The sequence below is a fragment of the Ambystoma mexicanum genome, chromosome 3q (assembly GCF_040938575.1).
Source record: "Ambystoma mexicanum isolate Mex_15411 chromosome 3q, UKY_AmexF1_1, whole genome shotgun sequence".
NCBI lineage: Eukaryota > Metazoa > Chordata > Amphibia > Caudata > Ambystomatidae > Ambystoma > Ambystoma mexicanum.
The window spans coordinates 1,001,891,527-1,001,912,544 of NC_090926.1; the positions used below are offsets into that span (position 1 = coordinate 1,001,891,527).

The window sequence follows — 21,018 nt, forward strand, 5'->3', positions numbered from 1 at the left end:
GCATTCTAAAAAAGGATGTGTTGGTAACCCCCCTCATAGAAAGTGCACTTCTAGATCTTCAAACTGAAATTCTAAAGATTGTGGATAAAAGTAACTCGGGCTGCTGATTTTATTGAATCTATCAGCAGCCTTCGATCTCGTGGATCGTGAAAAACTCTTGGTAAGACTAAGTAGTGTGAGCAACTGCTCGAATAATGCAATCTGCTGGCCTTCTTCAGTAACCGAACGTCGAGGATTGTTTGGGGAGAGGTGATCTCTGGGTCTGAAACACTTGAATGCGAAGTTCAGCAGTGGGCTTGCATTTCTCCTGCCATGTTTAACGTATCTTGCCGTCCATTATGTGACCTCCTGGGTTCCCTTGGAGTCCGTTTGACCAACTATGCGGACGACGCTCAGCTCATTATGGAGCTGAGTGATAACTATGAAAAAGACACAGAAAGAATCTCCACAGTTTATGGTGTAATACAGAGCTGGATGAGACTTAATGGCATGTGCTTGAATGGAAACAAAACCAAGCTTTTGATCTTTGGCTCCCCGCAGGCCTGCGCCAAACTTCAGGCCCAATATGTTGGCTTTGATATCAAGCAGCACTATATCAAAGTCGCTAGCCAAGTTAAAACCTTGGGGATAACCCTCAAGCCATCCATGAGTATGTCGACCCACATATACCCAGTCGTAGGCAAGGCCCAATATCATCTAAGACTCCTGAGATTGGTGAAGCCTTCTGTTTATGAATCCAACTGCTCCACATTAGTTTGTGCTCTTATAATGCCCCTAATCGATTATTGTAGTGCCTTATTGCTCGGGACAAATGAAGGCTACTTAAGAAAACTTAAAGTGCTGCAAAATGATGCAGTTCGGATAGTGAAGAACATACCACGGCACAAATCTGTCTCGGCACACAGAAGGGAACTACATTGGCTCCCTGTGAAAGCCAGAATCCGTTTTAAAGCCCTTACAATTGTTCACAATTGTCTCTATGGTGAAGCCCCTCAGTATATTAAAGAATGTGTTTCTGTGCAAATGTCTGCCAGAATAACTTGGGCTGCCAATACCATGATTATAGGTTATTTATAATGCACTTAATACCCAGATGTTACTAAGCGCGGAACCTGTGGTGCTGCGTGTCCTCTTGCTTCCAAGGTGAGCACATTGCCCCTGAACTATCCTCCCAAGAATAAAGACCATGAGGCTGATATGCCCCAAGAGCAAGTGGGTCAAAGGGAAACCGCTGTTCATTCCCTATGCAAACCGCCCAGGAATGTAATAAACTTCCAGCTGCCTTAAGTATTATAAATGATCCCCTGAAATTCAGAAAACTGAAGACTGCCTTGTTTGAATGATAATTATGGTTCTGGTTACATCTCTTCTTTTAATATGCCCTGATGCCTGCATACTCCGGCGCTATATAAATATTTTTTCAAAAAGCTTGAAATGGTTGAGTGGTCCTTGATCTACCATCCAGGAACACCTTCTATGGCCATAAGGATTCGTCGAGGATCGATTATGTGCTAACTATTGCTATGGACTGGGCAATGTTTGCAAATTTGAAGTTTTAAGTTGCTGTGAAAGCGATCACAAGCTATTGTCCTGTGAAGTCTGTTCTTTCGGGTGGAAAAACAACAAATTCAGGGTGCGAGGAAGGCATGGTATCAACAGTAGAGGGACCCAATTGATGCAAGTTTTGAAAACCTTTATTTTTGTATATTGTAAAGTTGGGCGAATTTCCAACTAGCCCTAGCTCTAGGATGGGAGTAGTCTCTACCATCAAAACAAAATAAATAGTCCAAGTCAGTCTGGTCAACAAAAGAAGGCCTATATAAAAGAAACCTAACCTTGCCCTTACTTTTAAATAACAAATGTGTAAAGGGACTATGCAATAGAAAGGTGGTGTTTCAATAGAACTGTCACAACGGTCATAAATAACGGCGCCCTTCCTCACGTTCAGAAGCACGGGGTATGAAGGGATTATCAAAAAGGTAGGTGGGTGGCACAGTTCTGTCAATCTGGCACACTCTGTCCAACTGGTACGATTCAATAGTTCAGGTTTGAGCAACAGGCTCTTCAATGTTCAAAAAGTTCTGGATATCACGAAAGAAAACACAGTTAAAATCTTCATAGTTAATTGGGTCCTCCTCTTCCGGGCTCAGACCCCTCTGTTTCATGGGGGTTCACTTGCCCAAGATTAGTTTCACCAAAAGAAAACCCAGTTCAAATATTCACATAGCTCACTGGGTCTCCCTCCGCTGGTCTCAGACTCCTCTGTTTCATACTCTTATTTCATATCTTGACTGTCGAAGACTTTCGAGACGGCAAAGGTTTTTATGTAGACCACTTTGATCTTGCACTCAATATTGCTCAAAGTTCTCATGTGTTTTCACAATAGACTAAAGCTTTCTGCTACCTGCAGTTTTGTAAGCTTTCGTCGGCTTCCCTCAATCGAGACTTTTTCTTTTCGATACACTTTTAATAGTTTGTTGTTAATTCTTTGTTTTTCTTTGTTACCAGTTCATAAACTTTTCACAGAAACTTAAGGGTGAGTGTTTCACATACACATGACTACTCTGCTACTTTGTATCGCTTGGTTAATGATCAACATTTTCTTTGCCCTTCTGCGCAACCTTCCTAGTTATTCTGCACTGTTACTGTATCACTCGCTTTTGTTCCATCTGCTCGCTAACCGATTGTGGTTATCGCGTAGCTTTTCTCACTTGCATTGCCCACAGCTGTCAAGGACTTTATCTCTGCCTCGTCCATCTCTGCCTCGTCCGAGTGTCCCCACCGCCATCGTTCACCCAGGAGGGGACCCGGCAACCTTGGTATGAATCAAAAGCCTCACTCTGCCACCCCTTGTGCGTTCCTGGGAATATGGTCCACCCGCTCGGCTTTCTTCTGCTCCTCTCCAGAGCCTGGTTTCAGTAGCTCAGGAAGAGCTGTTCCTTCTCGTACCTAGCAGCGCTCAGATTCTCAAAAAAAAGTTGCTAATTTCCATACATGTCCCACAATGCATCTTTCCTGTTTTGCTCCCACTTTGCTAGCTCCCCTTGGCAGCATTCTGGCCATCTTGGGAGCAGAAGGGTTTTTTAGTGGGGTGCAACTGAGGTCAGGGTTTCGCCACCTGACCCTCAGACACCTGAGCTTCAGTACCTCGCCATGGGGGATGAGCTCTGGCTTGGGCACTGCCAGAAAACTCCAGCTGTCCCTGGTTTGGCTCCCTGGTGACGCAGCTCCCTCGCCACACTGCAGCCTCCCCTTTACTAACAGGCTCAGTGTCTTGGCAGTCTGTCTTTCTACAGGCTCTCCAGGGTTCCCCCAGCTGCTGTTCTCTCCTGGCCTCCATGCACGGTCCAGCATCCCCAGTTCACTCTTGAGTGTGCCTGTGTGCTCCACCTTTTATACTTGCTGGGAAAATTAATGGGAGTCTGGTGTCAGTAGTTGCCCAGCCCTGCCTGACCCTATTAACGGGACAACCCATGGTTACGGGTAAATAATATTTCCTCTGTGTCTTAGTGTTCTCCAGAGGTAATCTTCATGGCTCTAAGTTGCCTCTTCTTCGTCTCAGTCATTTGGCAGATAAGTGGGGAAATTGAATTGTGGGGGTTGTAGTGTTCCCTAGTAATTGTGGGTGAATCAAGTAAAATACTGTCAGGAAAAGGGGAATAATCGTGTTGCTGTAAAACACGGGGTAATGTGTTTAATTCCCTTTTCCCGGTTTTCCTATGCCTTCCTTTTACCTTGCTCCTTTTTGGAATTGGGGACAGGACAGGATTCACAACAGCCTATGAAGATGGAGGAAATGTTGGGTAGGGGGTGTTGGAGAAGGTGGGGATACCATGTCTCATGTTCGGGCTCCTCCTTTCCAATCCTTGAGGGCTCTTTGTTTATCCTCCCTCGCTGTCCTCTCACAGGGTCTGGATCCAACAGTGATGGCCGTCCCCTGGCCACTTGAGAAGAGGATGCCCAGGGAGTACGTAGGGAAAATCCTTAGGTTTTTCACAATAGTGATCAACAGATCCTCTCGGTTAGCATTTGGTGATCATGCACGTTGCTCAGTATAATGGGTCACCACTGAGGGAAAAATTATAAGCCAGGTATCTATAATGCTATCATGAAGTACGTTGAAGGAATTTGTTGTGGGGCATGTGAGGGTGATGCCGGAGTACGACGCCCTAGTACGTAACATATATCCCTTCTTACCGAAACCAATAAAAATAAGAAAACTACTTTAGTGCCTAGAAGTGCCTCCGGTGGATAAAATACGGCTTTGCTACCTCAGAGCCACTTATAGAAAGACACTTATAGAAAGACTATTCAACTGTAAAAGGAGTCATTCTATAGAGCAAGATTGGATGAACTGCTTGATGTGCAGATTTATGTATGTTTTCAGAAGTTGGTAGTAGGTAAGGATGTACGTGATGACTGCGAACTGCAGTGTAGTATGGGCCCCAACATGTGGCAGACCCACTTCGGGGACCTATGTAGGGGCACAGAGTCTCTTCCTACTAAGGAAGAATGCAGCACCTCAATAATGAGAGAGTTGACGCAAACGGGAACCCGGATTTTCTGTGTTGAAGTAATTGAGGTCAAAGATGCCATCAGCACACTTGGAGGGGAGGGCGTCCTGATGAAATACACAGTCCTAAAAATAAAGTTAGATGCAGTCTTTATCGATCTTAAGATCGCTTTTGTCTGTGTCCACAGGAATCAACTATGGTAGGTTCTATACAAAAAAATATACCGGAACATCTGACTATGATTAAGTATGTGTACTCCGCCAATAGGGAGGTAGTATGTTGGGGCATGGGGTGGTAACTTCTCTCTTTGATGTAGAGAAGGGAGTGAGGCAGGGGGACGTCCCCGCCCCACTCCTTCTGCATTTAAATAAATGAGGTAATCAAGGACCTGACTGAACATACCCTCCACCCTTCTGCCCCCCACCCAGGGTGGGCATAGATAAATATTTTTTGCCAACGACACTGTGCTATTGCCGACTTCTTTTATGGGCCTAAGGCGCACCTTGGAGCGCTTCAATATCAAATGCAAGGAGCTGCCCTTAGAAGATAACAAAGAAATTAACAAAAAAGCCATGATATTCATATATAGATCCTCAAAGAATATTAACTTGAATGTCACTCCGGATGATCAAAGATTAGACCAGGTTGCAGCATATGATTACTTAGGCTTTATGTTTTTGGAAAATGGACTCTGGACAAGTGGCCAAAGCCAGTGTAACCTTAGATACAAATAGTGGAGGTATGAGGAGATCCTCAGTCTGCCATGAAGGGGGGAGCGGTTACTCCAGCACTGGAGATTTATATACTTCAAGCCATACCATCAGCTCTTTACGGTGCTGAGCTTTTGGGATTCATGTGCATATGGACATTGGCTACAATAGAAAAAAGGTTTGTGAAATCTTTGTTGATGTTGCCGCGGAGTGCCCCTAATGCTCTATCCCATATGGAATGTGACTACTAACCAATAGTAGATCTTGCACGTTTATAACTATTGCTTTACTGGGTGAGGATCTGGACATCTCCACGTTTGTCCAAGTAATAGAGATGCTTTAGAGCACATTTTGACATTAGGGGGCTTCCGCTCCCTCCCTGGTTTACGTATGTGAATCATAGGGTAAGAGTATTCGCTGGATAAACCCCCACGATATGACCATTGAGAGTAAAGGGATGGTCAAATGAGCTGGCATGTAACTTCAAGGAAAGGTATGGATAATGCATGTCCAAGTCTCAATAGTGGCTTGGTGTATCTCAGTGGAAAGCATACGTTTGGGTTTGAGGAATACTTGGATGTCATCAGATCTCCATATGCTCGAACACTTTTATAGAATTTAGGTTTAACATCCTGAGAGTAGCTAGCTTTACCAAAAATGTTCACCCTTCCCCAAATTAAACCTGTTCTAAACGTATGTGCAGTGCTCACCAGTATTTTCGTAACTTTTTGCTTCATGTCGCCCTAGGCTGAAAATAAATCCTTGAAGGAGCGATTGGAAATTGAGAAGCAGGCTTGGGAGGAGAACTACATGAAAAAAGAGGTAAAAGATGAAGCAGTATGTACTACTCTTCGGCAGTTAATGTTATAAAAGGGTCAGTGATTGCATCAAATAGCCTGGTCTGGCCTGGTCCTGACCATAAAGGTCAAGAGTCCACTCAGCTATGTGTGTGGCCCCTCTGCAAGGTTTGAAGAAGAGCTTCTCCTCCCTTGGCTTGGACCTGTAACCATGTAAAGGGATTGTAAATATGTTACGGCATTCACATGTTTTTAATATTGCTTTACTTTAGTGCAAGTATGTACTTACATATGGGTTGTTGGCATTTCTCTTCTTTGGCTTTGTACCATGTTGTAATGCCCAGTCCCTTGAGGCATAGCAGTTTATAATGGATGTACAAAGTTAAATAACATAACTTGTCATATTGATAAACAGATTGCATAGAGGAATGATGTGGCCCAGTTGCATTGAGATCCTACTTCTAATCCTGAAATGGAATGCGGAGCTGGCCAAATGTGTGTGGAATATTGTCATTATTGACTGAATAGAGGGATCTAATCCTATCTTTCTGTACAGGAGGCTTGGTTGCTCTCCCGTGAAAGGGAATTGAAGGAGGAAGTGAGGAAAGGCAGAGACAAAGAGATTGAGATGGTCATTCAACGACTGGAGGCAGAGATGTCCACCACGAAAGATGAGTGTGAGCGTGCAGCAGAAAACAGGTGAGGGGCATCGGAACACAACTAAATGAAAGCAGCAGAGAGAACATTTCGAGCTAACGATTTGAGGTGGATCACGTGTTAACATGAAGGCGAATGATGAAGCCCTTTCTAAATGACTTGTTAATCAAAAGTTTGTCTTCAAGTACATAGCTGATGTAATAGTAATTTATACTACACCCATTATCACAGTAGTACTGAGGCATATGCAAATTAATATTTCTTATTGTGCTCATACTTATTTTTTGAGACCTTGGACTGTTGCGAGAGGATGATTCAGACAGGCAAAAGCTCTATGGGTTGGTGGGCTTCCTTTGTATGGCAACAGTTCCTGGAGACCAGCCTCTTTCAATCCCCTATAGTCAGTGCTACCCCTCCGATGCTGTGGCCTTGCCACTCGTGCACTTCAGAGCTTTGCTGGCTCATCTCAATTCCAGTCTCTAATTGCAAGGCACCATCTTGGAACGGGAAGACATGCACCCACGTTATTGTGGCAACAAAGGTGGTCCAGTGGCAAGATGCCCACAATTTTCACACCTATTTCTGCCTCCTGGTCATGGATACTGTCTAGCTCCAGCATAAAAGAGACTCAACACCGATCATTGCAACAGTGGTGAGGATGTTTTCATGATTGGGTGCTTGTGAGCTAAACTTCTCTGGTTCAAGCATGAGGAAGTGCAGAACATTTGTGGTGTAGGGAAGAGATGCTGATCATTTTAGATTTCTAATCTAGCTGGCAGTTCTTTTATCACTGATTAGATGTACTCCTAGGGGGTGTGATTAGTTGGGTGATGGACTAAAATAGCATGTGCCCAAACAGTCGAATGTAGTTTGAGAACAGTTGGATTGAATGTTGTGAGAAACTTTAGGTGGACAACTTGTGAAGGATTTTCAACAAATTCCATTTTATTAAATTAGATGGTGTGATAAACGCCTCACTATCCCTACCCTGTTGAGGATTTCCCTGCCTAATAAACTAAAGGAAACACTCTAACAAAGGATATCTGTCCCTCACACTTATACATACAATAAATAAATTAGGTAATGCATGACAGTTCAAAGGCATCAAAATATCAAAATTAGTATAACAATTGAGTTCGTAATGCAACAGTCTTTCCTTGTAACCTGGATGAGTTCCCCTTGCCCAGATTTAAGCAGGATTTTCTCCACGGTTCTGAAAGAAATAAGGAAATCCTAATTTGCAACCAAGTTCCAACACAGTTCTTTGCAACTTACACTTGTAAACAGAAAGTTCAAATATTTCAATGATTCAACAAGGAAAATGGAACGTTCTTTCTCTTCCCTGAACTAGTATAAGATGCATCCTCTTTAAATAAAGAACTTTGTTCTCAATTCGTCAATAGCAATAATATTTGTCTTGGGCAGGAGGATTTGCCACAACTGAAGAGTTCTAAAGACCTACAACTCCCTTACAGCAGCTTCACACGGTTCTTTCTTCAACAACACAAGCAACATATATTGTCTTTGTCAGGATCACTTTTTAGCACTTCATCAAATTTTACTAGGTTTAATCCCATGCCTGGCCTACTTCCTAAGTTCACACCTGGTTTGCTTCCATGCCAGGCCTGCTCCTCCAAAGGTTTGCCATCCGGGTTTACTTCCCTGCCCGAACAGTGTGTCACAACAGGTTTTGTGGTTCAGATCAACTGACAAGAGGTTCACAACCGCTTCACAGTTCTGCAGCTTCAAAATGTGATCAACTCTTCAGGGAAAACAGGATTCACAAAGCCGTTCCTTAATACTTCTCTGTAAATAATGCTCCTCTCCTTCTGAATAACCTTTTCCAGAAGGGCAGCCTTTTTGCCACTCTTGTTTTCCACCTGTACAAGTAACCCAATACTGACAAGGAAATGGTCTTATTCTGTTCCTCCCTTGGCTTTGGTAATGAGTTTATCCCAGCTTTTACCAATGTTGTACAAAGTATGGCCAGCAAAGTTCACAGCCAATTAGCACCCTTTTCCTGTTGGCAATATCTGTTGGATTTTAATTGCTTTGATTTTAGTCCCTCTTGGCTTGGGCTGTGCTTGTAGTTATTCTTAATATCGCCCCCCATCGGGTTGCTGGGCATTTCACAAACTCACACGTTTAAAATGAGTCATTTGGTTTTGTCATATAATGCTTTCGCTGCTTTTCAATATTTTGGTATTCAAAATCAGTTTTATGACCACTTTCACTGATACCCGTGTGCTGCTTACTTGGTGAACGTCTGCCATGAACATGCGAGCGGATGCAGAGCGCTCAGTTTGTCATTTCTAACTTGTGAACTCACTGGGTACCGGGTAAGACATGCGCATCCGATCCCCTCGCTGCTTGCAGGAGTTCCGCTTCTGTGGCTTATCGCAATCCAGAAAACCGCCACTCTTAGTCCACCGTCACCCCTGCCATCTGCAACAGCATCTCCTTTTGCTCCTGAGGATTTCTGGTGCACACCAGCCACCAGAGACAGCCTCCTGGGAGGGCAAGCTATCCTCTTCAATGCTTCCCACTGCGTGACATCGGAAGCACAGACCCTCTCCGGCTTCTGCCTTGGCTGTCTGTTTGAATCACACTGCTTCTGCTTCTTGCTCTTCCTTATGGCCTGCACTTGAGGGCGCTTTTTAAGCTTCTGTCTCCCTCAGGTGTGGGTCATCTGAATTAACAATCTGACCACTCCTGCAGCATTGTACATTTTTAGCTCTATTCTTCGTCCCAGTACTTAGGGAATTATGGGATGTGAAGTCCCTAATGGTAAAGTACATTTTTTCACTTTTAAACTCATCTCCGTCCCCTATTATATTTTTTAAGGGACTATGATAAGGATCAGTTACCAGACTTAATTGAAAAGAGGAAGGCAGTTCTTTTAAGCCGTTATTCTTCACAGATTTCCTTTCTCTGGGCATTAAGGAGGTTTTTGGCTTTACAAATCTTCAGGATTTTGGAAGGGTTTTTAATTCTCCCGATACCTAGGAGTTTGATTGGTTTCACCTATTTTTATTTATTTAACTTGTGGAGCAAAAAGATTATTACAACAAGCCATTACATACTCTGGCACTGAGGAGATATCGTCGCTAGAAGAAGACAAATGCTGCATCCCACCCCACGCAGTCCTCTCGTTCCCCTGGGTCCTTTCTCCTACCAGGTGATGAAAAAGCATTAGCCTTTCCTCGGCAACCTGAGAGAAGACTTTAGGCAAGAGAGGGCGGAAAGCTGAGAATACCAGGGGAAGCCCCCTCTATGTAACCGAGTGGAAGGAGGCAATGCTGTCACACAACGCTGAGCCCGTGTAAGCCAGAGCAGCACCGGTGCGGAATGAGAAAGGCTGGGAGACTGGCATTCGAGAACCGAGGAAATCAAATTTTTTCTTTCCTTTTATTGTGCATATGCCAACAAGTGACTTTTACACATTCACAACTTTTCATCTAGCAATTTATCAAGTATACTCATGTCTATTTTAAAATGTCTAAAAAGAATGTACAAATTCATATATCTAATGTTGCATTACTGCGTGATAAGTCAGCTCTCTTAAGATCTTCACAACTGCAATCGTAAGCAGTCTTTCATGGCCTGCGATGAGGCAGTCTCAAAAAGAATCGCTTGTGAGCCACATAGTATGATCTACAAACCGTCCCAATCGTTTTTCACAAAGTTCTCTTGTTCCTTTGCATGATATTATTCAAATAAGTTGGAACAGAGAGTTTGGTAATGGCGTGACCATGGAGCAATCATGGTGGGCACTCAGCTGACACCACCAGCGGGCGCAAACAACTCCTGAAGCGAGTCCCGGCAGCAGCTCAATCCATGAGGCGAGAGCGGGACGCATATGAGACGGTTGTTGCGGAAAAGAAGCCGCAGAGCTACCAAGAAGCCAAGAGAGGCCAAATTCCTATAGGTGCTGGCAACACCCTGAAGACAGAAGGTAGAACGGTAATACTGGAAAGTTAAAAGGGACCCAGTATAAGTAAAACGAAACTCATTCCAGTCCTATTGTTAAACGAATTGGAAACAAGCAGATGAATCGGAACTGTAATAATGAGCTAAAGAGAAACAGAAAAACCACTTAAGGAAAGAGAACTAGAATTGGAATCCTATTTCACCTGAACTGTGTTAATGAGATAAAGAGATACCCAAACCCCATAGAATGGGACAAAAATAGATTTGAAAGCTTAACATCTCAGAACTGTGCTAATGGGATAAAGAGGAACAGGAAACCCACTGCAGGGAAGAGGAATAGAATCTTATTTATTGCCTTGGGAAAAGGGAAAGGTTAACCCGTATCCTGAAGATAAAGAACAGCAACCAAAGAGACATCTGGGGAGTACAGACCCGTGAGGTCAGGAAGATAAATGGCATACTTGAAAGAGAACCCCAGGAACAGTTGAATTGTAATTGGGAGTTCAGCAACCAAACTCCCAGAGAAGGTATATAAGGGGGTCTGGAGTCCTACAAGCAAGAGGGAAGAAACTTGAGCTAAACAATGATAATCTATAAAAAAAGAGGACAAGGAAGCAGCCAGTCCCCTAAAAGAACTACATAACTTAGTGAAAAGGATAAGCAAAGTCTATTTCTCCAGCATGGGGTCTGTCATGGATTCACATGCTCATGAATATTCCCAGTCGTCAGGCTGGAAATCCTCACTAGAAGAAAAAAATGTTCACTTTGGCTTTAAAACAGTTTTTCTCCTCTAAACCAATCACTGTCTTCTGGGTCATATTGCCCCATCCAATGACAGTCCTCTCCCTAATCCCTGCCTCTAGAAGCCATCTTCATATTTTTACTGCACGCTTCAGTGTTGAGAGTCCTCGAGTTGCTCTCAGAGCTTTTTTTGTACTTTTTTCCCATGTTTTTTCACAGAAAAGTTATTTTGTTTCATCAGAGCCCGTGTGCTCCTATTTCCATCGGCCAACAACAGGGTTCAGGCTTTCTTGGTTGCCGGCGCCCAGACTTCTCAATTGTTTGTGAATTTTGGACCTGTGAATAATGGGAAGGCCGCGTACAAGGCTTCCATCTCAAGATGGCTCTTCGGGTGCATCATGCACTGTTATCGGTTGGCTATAGATTACCTCTGCCGGGCCGCCCAAGAACTCACTCCACCCGAACGATTGCTGCGACAACTGCATTCGTTTCTGGTGTATCCCCGCTCGACATCTGCAGGGCTGCGATGTGGAGGTCCACGCAAACCGTCACAAAATTCTACTGCGTTAACAGGAATTCCAGGGAGGAGTCCAGAGTCGGCCAGGCAGTGCTACGCAATCTGTACGCTTGAGGTGTGTCTGTTTCAGTGGTGAGTGTTGATTACTTCTGTTGAGCCTTGCCAGCTCCTGTGGTTGTGTAATGTGTATTAGTTTTTCATGAGCATGTGAATCCATGCCAGACACCATGCTGGAGCAAGTTTAAGTTACTTAACTGTAACTATTGTTCTCCAGCATGGGTCTGGCATGGATTCACAAGTGAACCCTCCCTCCTGCTCCTCTGCGGCTCTTCTTGGTCATACTGCCACTTTACATGCTTACCAAATCTAACACAATGACTGAAGGAAACTTCAGTTCAATTTGGCACTCAAAAACAAGAAATGGGGTTGTGCAGGGTGGTCACGAGTTAAGCTATTTGGCAAAACAGATCACCCATCCAGCCATCAAAGGAACACATGAAGCCCAGCAAAATAATAGAATAACTTGCTCAATGCTTATAAAAATAGAACTGAGTTCTGAGCACAAATAAATAAGTAGGTTTATATGCACCAAATGCAGAACACAATTTTCAATGCTACTCTGCAACGATATATCCAAGAGTAAAAAGGATGAATGTTTTGAAATTGATAGTCTGCTGTATAATAGAACAAACACAATTTTAAAATGTATCTAATACTATCACACATGTATCATATACTAAATTTTCCATTTCTATTTTAAACCCCATGTCACATATCCTTGAATTTAGCATGATTGTCTGAGCCTCAACATCCATATCTCATTAACATGAAAGATGTATAGTCGGATTTGTGTGAAATATGAATTTTGGTCTGATTGTTCAAAATATTTTGTGCCTATCTTATTAAGGGGTGTGTTCTTGGAGTATGAGCCTGTTAAGCAAGCCAGTGGGGCGATTTCAACAATCGGAAATCGTGATGTTATATGACATTACGTGGGAACATGTGGTGCCTATACAAGTAGAAACCCACAGGAAGTAGGGAGAGAGCCTGTGATACTGAGGGCCTGCCAATAGGAACCGTAGTTGGAATGGAGGAGTATTGGACTGGGATAATACCTTGAAAGAAGGAAGAACCACCCATCCCTTTACCCCCCCTGGGCCTTGTCCAAGAGGAAGCCTAAAGCAGTCTTTACCTGAAGTGGATCTGTTTCATTGAGATTGCTGTATCAGACACCAGAAAGGCCTAGCTGGCTGCGAGAATTCCCTGGAAGCTTCAAGGGACCAGGCTGGTTCTGTGCCTTAAAATATTAATCTAAATGTTAGAATATTAAAGTCCCAATGCAATCAGATATATGTGCTCTCGACCCTCACTCTACTAAGTCCCTGGAAAGGGTGGAATTGGGCGGATATTATAAATATATGTGCCAGACAGAAAACTGTATTACCCTTGAACGAAGGGGCTGTATAGATTCCAGCTCAGAAGACGGTGTGGTCGAAACACGCATTGGCTATCTTCCATTGCATTAAATATTTCATGCAAACTGACTAAAGGTGTATGCGCAGTGTGGTTGTGAAAAAGCCTTGCACTCAAATTATTGTTGGTTACCGTGGGCATAGGGTCCAAACCTTCACCACTGCATTCAGCATCCACACCAGAGCTACTTTATAGTGTCAAACTTTACCTATAGGCTTGTAGTTTCATCCAATATAGAACATTGACAAGCGCTTAGTGGTTCCAGTCTCATGTCACACAAGTATTCTATTTCCTTTCCAACATAGTCCACTAAATTCACCCTGTGTTTTCACATTTATTTATTTGCATTTATTTATTGTGCATTTGTTAGGCGTTTATACAACAAGTATATTGAGTTTCAAAGCGCTCACGTGGCGGCAGGGAGGGAACATGGGATTGAAAACAATATATACACCGGAGGATAAAGACGAACCTACTAGGCCCTGTGAGTATTCAGAACGTTAAAGTGTAGAGAGAGGAGAGGAGGGGAAGAGGAAGTAGGTGGGTGTGGGGGAGTGCTGGCGTGTCCGTGCTAGTGGGTGAGCAGCAGATCTAAGTGCCAAGTATAGTAAGTGCTAGGGAGCATTGAGTTGCAATAAGTGGGTAAGTGCAGGCCTACAGTGGGTACTGAGGCAAATGCTGTGTGTAGGCAGTAGCTGAGGCAATTGGGTGTGGGAGGCTAGCGCCATGAGGACACATAAGGGCCTTGTCACCAATGAAAGTGACTGTGAAGTTAGCAGGGAAGGGAAACAGGAGGTGAAAAGGAAAGTCTTGAGGAGCTTCAGAGTTGGTACCAGAGGAACCAGAGGGGGAGTGTGTGTGTATGTATATATATATATTTCTGAGGCTTGTGGAATCTGCTTAGATCACATGCTGTGCATAGGCCGACATCTAGTGGAAGCTGCGGAGTATTACAGTTTGTTTTTCGAAAGTCGAAAAAGGGCGTCGACACAGGGCGTGCCAGTAATACTATCCCTAGTGTGACGTCCACTGTACCCATGATCCCTCACGCGTCTAGGATCCCCAGATTGTTTTTTTCCGCCATTCTGGTCGGAAGCACTTCATCGGAGTTCCCTGGCTTTGCCATATTTACACTTAAAACTAATTCTAATTTGCCCCATTTTCTCACCCCTCGTCGACCAGCATCTCGACGCCGAACCGGGGAGGAGATCAACGTCGAAACCCGACGGATTGGGCCTTGAGGCTCCGCCTCGGCTCGGGCCTGGGCCGCTGGCCTCGGCCCTACAGTAGGGAGAGTGGGGGGTGGTACACTTCCACACTCGGTTAGAAACACCTTCTTACCTACACACACTTGCCCGCTGCCCACAGGCGCGTATGGAGGGTACGCCCTTTCAGTTTTGCCCCAAGTGTAATAAAAAATACCCTTGGGTAGATAAGCACGCTACGTGCAACCTTTGCCTGCCCAGAGACCACCCCGAGGCGGGTTGCAGGGCCTGTAGCAGGTTTAAGACAAAAACTCTTAAGGACCGCTCCACCAAGCGTTGGGCCCACCACGCCAAGCTAGCAGCTATGGAGGCGGAGGGTACCTTCAGCGACGGCAGCGACGCCGGACTTTCGGACGGCGAGGGCACCAAGGAGTCGAAAGACAGCCTAACGCACGTCCCCGGCCTCGGAAGGTCGTCCGTCCCGGCGACTATGGGGAAGTCCCCCGGCGACAAGAGCGTTACACATACACACACTAAACACAAAAAACCCACCCGAGATTCGACGTCGTCGAAACCTCGGAAAGAGGCACAAAAGGAGCGGTCCGAAAGGACGTCCTCTGGGCGGTCCCGGTCGAGGTCGCCGCACGACGTCAGGCAAGCCTCCACACTTGCACAGAGTGCCTCGCCCATTAACATCACGGAAGATCACTCGTCCGGAGACGAACATGACTTCCATCCCCAGCCCACACCCCAGGGAAAGGGTACATCTCTTGGGAGTGAGGAGGGCCCAGTTTCGAAGCCTAGTTCGAAACACAGGGATTCCACATCCGATCCTCGACGCCAGGCGTCGAAAGATAGGGGAAAGGGTAAACACACTTCCACCCACGGGGAAGGGGGTAAGCAACAAAGGAAACAACCCTTGCAATCCCCCACAACAATAGAACTGACTTCCCCGTCCAAGTCTTCTCAGGGACAGTCCTTAGAGAGTTCCAGCAGGGTCACCCCAAGCTCTAAACTCTGGTCATGCGAGGACATTGACAGAGTAATGTCAAGGATGTCCTCCTTAGCAAATTTCTTCGAAAGACACCCTGACCAACTACTAGCTTTAAACCCTCCGGAATCTTCTCCCTCAGGTTCAAGGGACCCTATCCCTTCAAATAAAAGGCCCTGGGTCGAAACACCAGTAAAGGCTTCAGAACCCTTCGAGGTCCAACCCTATTCTTGCCTTTTCCCTACAGGCCAAGGAGACTCTTCCCTTATAGAGGGCCAGGATTTTGAGACACCAGAAGATCTCGCAGTGTCAGACTATTACGGGGAGGACAAAGACGAGGATGAGCCAGAAAATAGCCCAGATATTTTCAGAATGGACTCACCAGTCGAAAGGGAAGCCCCAGTGTCTGATTCCCCAATAGATAATCAGCCCCTCCTAAATGAACTGCTCTCTCGGGCAGCTAACCACTTCCACATAGACACACAAGGTGTCCAAGAAGAGAGGGACTTCGCGGAGGAACTAATAGGGGAAAGGAAGACAGTAGCCCAGACCATTCCCATCCTGAAATCTATTCAACGCAGAATAGCACCATCAACCCAAACTTGACAAGACCTGTAAACCCGAGAGTAGAGAAGCTGTTTAAAGCAGCCCAGTCGGACCCTCTATATATTAGAGGCCAACTTAAGCCAGACTCTCTAGTCGTAACTAACACCCGCAAGAGAGCTGGAACCCCATTATCTTCCTCGGAGGCTCCCCCCGACAAGGAAAGTAAAAAACTCTATGGTTTTGGTAGAAAAGTAGCTTCCACGGCAGCCTACCAAACCAGAATCGCGAATTCCACCACACTGTTGGCCAGCTACAACTGCCATCAGTGGGAAGAAGTGGCAGCACTAATAGATTCCGCTCCCGAACCCCTTAAAGGCCAGCTAGCTCGCATTTGTGCAGAGGGAAGAAACGTCTCAGGCTGCATTTTAAAAGCAACTTTAGACGCCGCAGACAATGCGGGTAGAATTATAGCAGAGGGGACTGTCATCAAAAGACATGCTTGGTTGAGGCAGTCGGGATTCAGAGCGGAAACACAAGCTGCACTCTTAGACAAACCAGTGGAAAGTGATCTCCTGTTTGGAAAGGCAGTCGAGGACGCACTAAAAAACGCTAAGGAGGAATTCGACACCCTCAAATCCCTTGGCCAGTTAACTACAAAACCACCTAACCAAAGAGGGAACGGCAATTTTCGTCGCCCCCGCGGCCAAAATTCCAATAGAGGTAATAGCTATTCCCACACCCAGGGTACACAGTGGAACACCAACTCACAACAGTCTACCCAGGGGTATGGTAGGGCTAGTAGAAGAGGACGTGGTAGAGGCAGAGGCAGCCCCAGTAAAGGAGGCGGCACGCCTCCACCGAAGCAGTGACGCTCATTTCAGGGTCCCTTCCCATGCAACCCCAGTAGGGGGACGAATATCCAGCTTCACCCAGGCATGGGAAGGGATAACATCCGACAGATGGGTGCTGTCGACAGTATCCAAGGGGTACTGTATAGAATTACTGCAACGTCCCCGAAACCACCCTCCAAGACAAAAAGTCCACTCTTTGGAACATCAAAAGATCCTCCTCGAGGAAGTCTACAATCTGCTCCTAAAGGACGCGATAGAACTCGTCCCAGGACACCAGGTAAACAAGGGTATCTATTCAACTTACTTCCTTGTGCCAAAGAAAGATTTAACAATGCGCCCAGTATTGGACTTACGGCCTGCCAACAAGTATGTCAAGCCCCAAAAATTCTGTATGACCACGCTACAAGAGGTAATCCCACTCCTAAAAAAGGGGGATTACATGGCAACCTTGGATATGAAAGATGCCTATTTTCATATTTCCATGCTCCCGGCGCACAGAAAATACTTGCGCTTCAAGGTGGACAGTCGCCACTACCAATTCAAGGTACTGCCCTTCGGGATAGCTTCAGCACCAAGGGTATTCACCAAGGTACTGGCGGTGGCAGCTGCACACCTACGCAGGGAGGCAATCCCAGTGTACCCTTATCTAGACGACTGGCTCATAACGGGGGAAACCCCAGGAATCTGCAGATCAAACATTCAGAGGACTATCGACCTCCTCCACGAATTAGGCTTCTCTATCAACGAGAAGAAGTCAAGTCTGGTGCCAAGCACCTCAAAACAGTTTCTAGGAGCGATCCTAGATACTCAGAGAGTATTGACCTTCCCTTCGGAAGAAAGAATTCGGAATATACTTCTGCAAATTCCGCATTATCAGTCAGGTCAACAGATAACAGTACGCAAAGCTATGCGGTTACTGGGCATGATGGCGTCATGCATTTACCTGGTCCCCCACGCGCGTCTGCGCATGCGTCCAAGCAGGAATGGTTGGCGAAACAGTGGTCTCAGGCAAGTGGTCAGTGGGACGATCTAGTGGTCGTTTCGCCAACACTCGTACAAAGCCTACACTGGTGGACAAGAGAGAATCTCGCAAAGGGGAAACCCTTTTACGATCCCGAAGTACAGGCAGTGGTTACTACAGACGCATGCCTGACTGGTTGGGGAGCTCACCATCTCCACCACACAGCGCAGGGTCTCTGGTCTCACTCAGTAGCCAAGAACCACATCAATCTGCTAGAGCTTCTGGCAGTATTCCGAGCGCTGCAGGCGTTCGAGCCCCATCTACTGAACTTGTCGGTGCAAATCAGGACGGACAGCACGACAGCCATGTTCTATCTGAACAAGCAAGGAGGGACTCGTTCGCCAAATCTGTCCAAGCTTGCCCAGAAAATATGGATATGGGCACTCAGACGGAACATCTTCCTGTCATCGCAACATGTTCCAGGGGAGCTCAATTCCCTAGCGGATGCTCTAAGCAGAGACCCCCTCCCAGAAGAACACGAATGGGTCCTTCACAGAGACATAGTAGAAGATCTCTTCTCTCAGTGGGGTTTCCCCACTATAGACCTATTCGCCACAAGCGAAAACAAACAATGCCCAGGATTTGCATCCAGGTTCCCCCAAACGGACTCCCAGGGGAATGCCCTGTGGATGAACTGGTCAGGGAGGTTTGCGTACGCTTTTCCACCAACTCCTCATCAGGAAGGTGGTGTGCAAGATGAACAAGGAATCAATGACGCTCATCCTAGTTGCTCCCATGTGGGCGAGACAACCATGGTTTCCACACCTACGCAGGATGGCGGTGTGCGACCCCATCAGACTCCCAGCCTGGTACAACCTTCTGTCCCAGCAACAAGGTCAAACACTGCATCAGGAACCCAACTCTATGAACCTAGCAGCATGGCTCCTGAAGTCATAGAGTTTGGACATCTCAAATTACCACAGAGGTGTATGGACATTCTAAAAGAGTCCAGGAAACCAAATACAAGACACTGTTACTTTGACAAGTGGAAAAGATTCGTTATCTGGTGCCAGAATAAACAAATCAACCCGGTTGATTGCACTCCTTCCAACGTTGTAACATACATGCTCCACCTGCTGGATGCAGGGTTGGTCTTTAACTCTCTAAAAGTACACCTGGCAGCCCTCTCGGCTTACACCACATCCCATAACAGGGTCTCGTGGTGGAAAGTACCAGTGGTTAAAGCCTTCATGGAAGGAGTAAAGAGACTTCACCCTCCTATTTCGAACCCACCGCCAGGATGGGACCTCAACGTGGTGCTAGCTAAGCTCATGGGGCCCCCCTTCGAACCCATGCATAAAAGTAGTCTCAAACACCTGACTTATAAAACGGCCTTCTTAGTAGCCATTACCTCCATAAGAAGGGTCAGTGAAATTCAGGCTCTGTCAGTGCAAGATCCTTTCTTTACTATCCACAAGGACAAACTGGTTTTACGCACACACCCTAGGTTTTCACCTAAATTCATATCCAAGTTCCATGTAAACCAGTCCATCGAGCTTCCGGCTTTCTTCCAAAACCCACAAAGCTCAGCTGAGGTGAAACTACACACCCTAGATGTGCGTAGGGCGGTCTTATACTATGTAAATAAAACCAGACCGCTAAGGAAAACAGATCAACTGTTTGTCTCCGTAGCTACAGGCAGAGAGGGGGATCGCGTCTCTAAGGGCGCTATCTCTAAGTGGATTATCAACTGTATACAGCTGTGTTACTCTCTTTCTGAAAAGACTCTGCCATTTACACCAAGGGCCCACTCTACTAGAGGCATTGGGGCCACTCTGGCTTTCATTGCAAATGTTCCCCTCGACACCATTTGCAAAGCAGCTACTTGGAGCTCTATTCACACTTTTGCTCAGCATTACTGCATTGACACTCATTCCAAGACAGATACACAAGTGGGACAAGCGGTTCTAAGACACCTGTTTGCTCATGACCCTTCTCACATCCCACCTCCTTCTTCTGGTACTGCTCGCTAATCTATGCACAGCATGTGATCTAAGCAGATTCCACAAGCCTCAGAAGGGATACATTACTCACCGTAATCGTATTTCTGATGCTTGTATCTGCTTAGATTCACATGCGACCCACCCTTCCTCCCCTCCGAGAGAAGGCGCATGGTTGCTTGTAGTCTTACCTTTCTGTCTATCTGCTTGGTCTATCTGTACTCACGCTACTCCTCATGCTACCTCATGTCAGGAAAAACACAATCTGGGGATCCTAGACGCGTGAGGGATCATGGGTACAGTGGACGTCACACTAGGGATAGTATTACTGGCACGCCCTGTGTCAACGCCCTTTTTCGACTTTCGAAAAACAAACTGTAATACTCCGCAGCTTCCACTAGATGTCGGCCTATGCACAGCATGTGAATCTAAGCAGATACAAGCATCAGAAATACGATTACGGTGAGTAATGTATCCCATATATATGTATATATATGGAAAGGTGCGCACTCCAATTCTCTGCATGACCTTCCAGGCCACTGGTGTACTCCTCCGACCGGTTTCTGTGCCAATACACGTCATCAGGGAGGCTGGGTGGACTTGCAGCTCACCGCAGATGCAGGTGATAAAAATCTGCTGCAAGGGCTACTGGTAGATGTAGTCATCTGGTCAGCAGAGAAAATGCTCACGCCCAATCCCACAGTGGAGAAAGGGGGGAGGGTAGCCTCAAGTGAGTACACCTCAAGTGAGTATGCCCGGCTTTGGAGTGCCTCAAAGGCTCCAGTTCATCGCAACAGTCCTGGATGCCTTCTCGGGAAAAGCCTTGCCACCTTAGGTGAGGGCTCAACACATTCTGCAGATGGTCACCAAATTCCAGAATGCCCAGCATCTTCCAGCCTTCGATTCTTTTGAAGTTGCTCAGCCTCATGGCATCCTGTATTTTCCTGGTGCCAGAGGCTCGCCGGAGGATGATAACCCCCCCCCCCCAATGGGCCCTCAGCACCCAGTGGTCTCAGTTCTCAGGCAAGATGTCAGATCTTCTTCATGTTCTGAGCAGGGTTGCACAGGATCTCCTATGGTGGCCCTGCAAAGACAACATTCTGAAGAGAGAATCTTTTTGGCAGC

The 21,018-nt window shown here is 46.0% G+C and overlaps 1 protein-coding gene across 3 annotated transcripts in view; it reads left to right on the forward strand.

The window, feature by feature from the left end:
- The window catches only part of CEP131 (centrosomal protein 131), a 1,227,592-nt gene that overhangs the window by 1,023,834 nt on the left and 182,740 nt on the right, over positions 1–21,018 (forward strand). For all 3 annotated transcript variants that reach the window (XM_069655164.1, XM_069655163.1, XM_069655162.1), the window contains 2 exons: positions 5,972–6,046; positions 6,578–6,720. In XM_069655164.1, the coding sequence (XP_069511265.1) occupies positions 5,972–6,046; positions 6,578–6,720 (218 nt within the window). The remainder of the gene's footprint in view (positions 1–5,971; positions 6,047–6,577; positions 6,721–21,018) is intronic.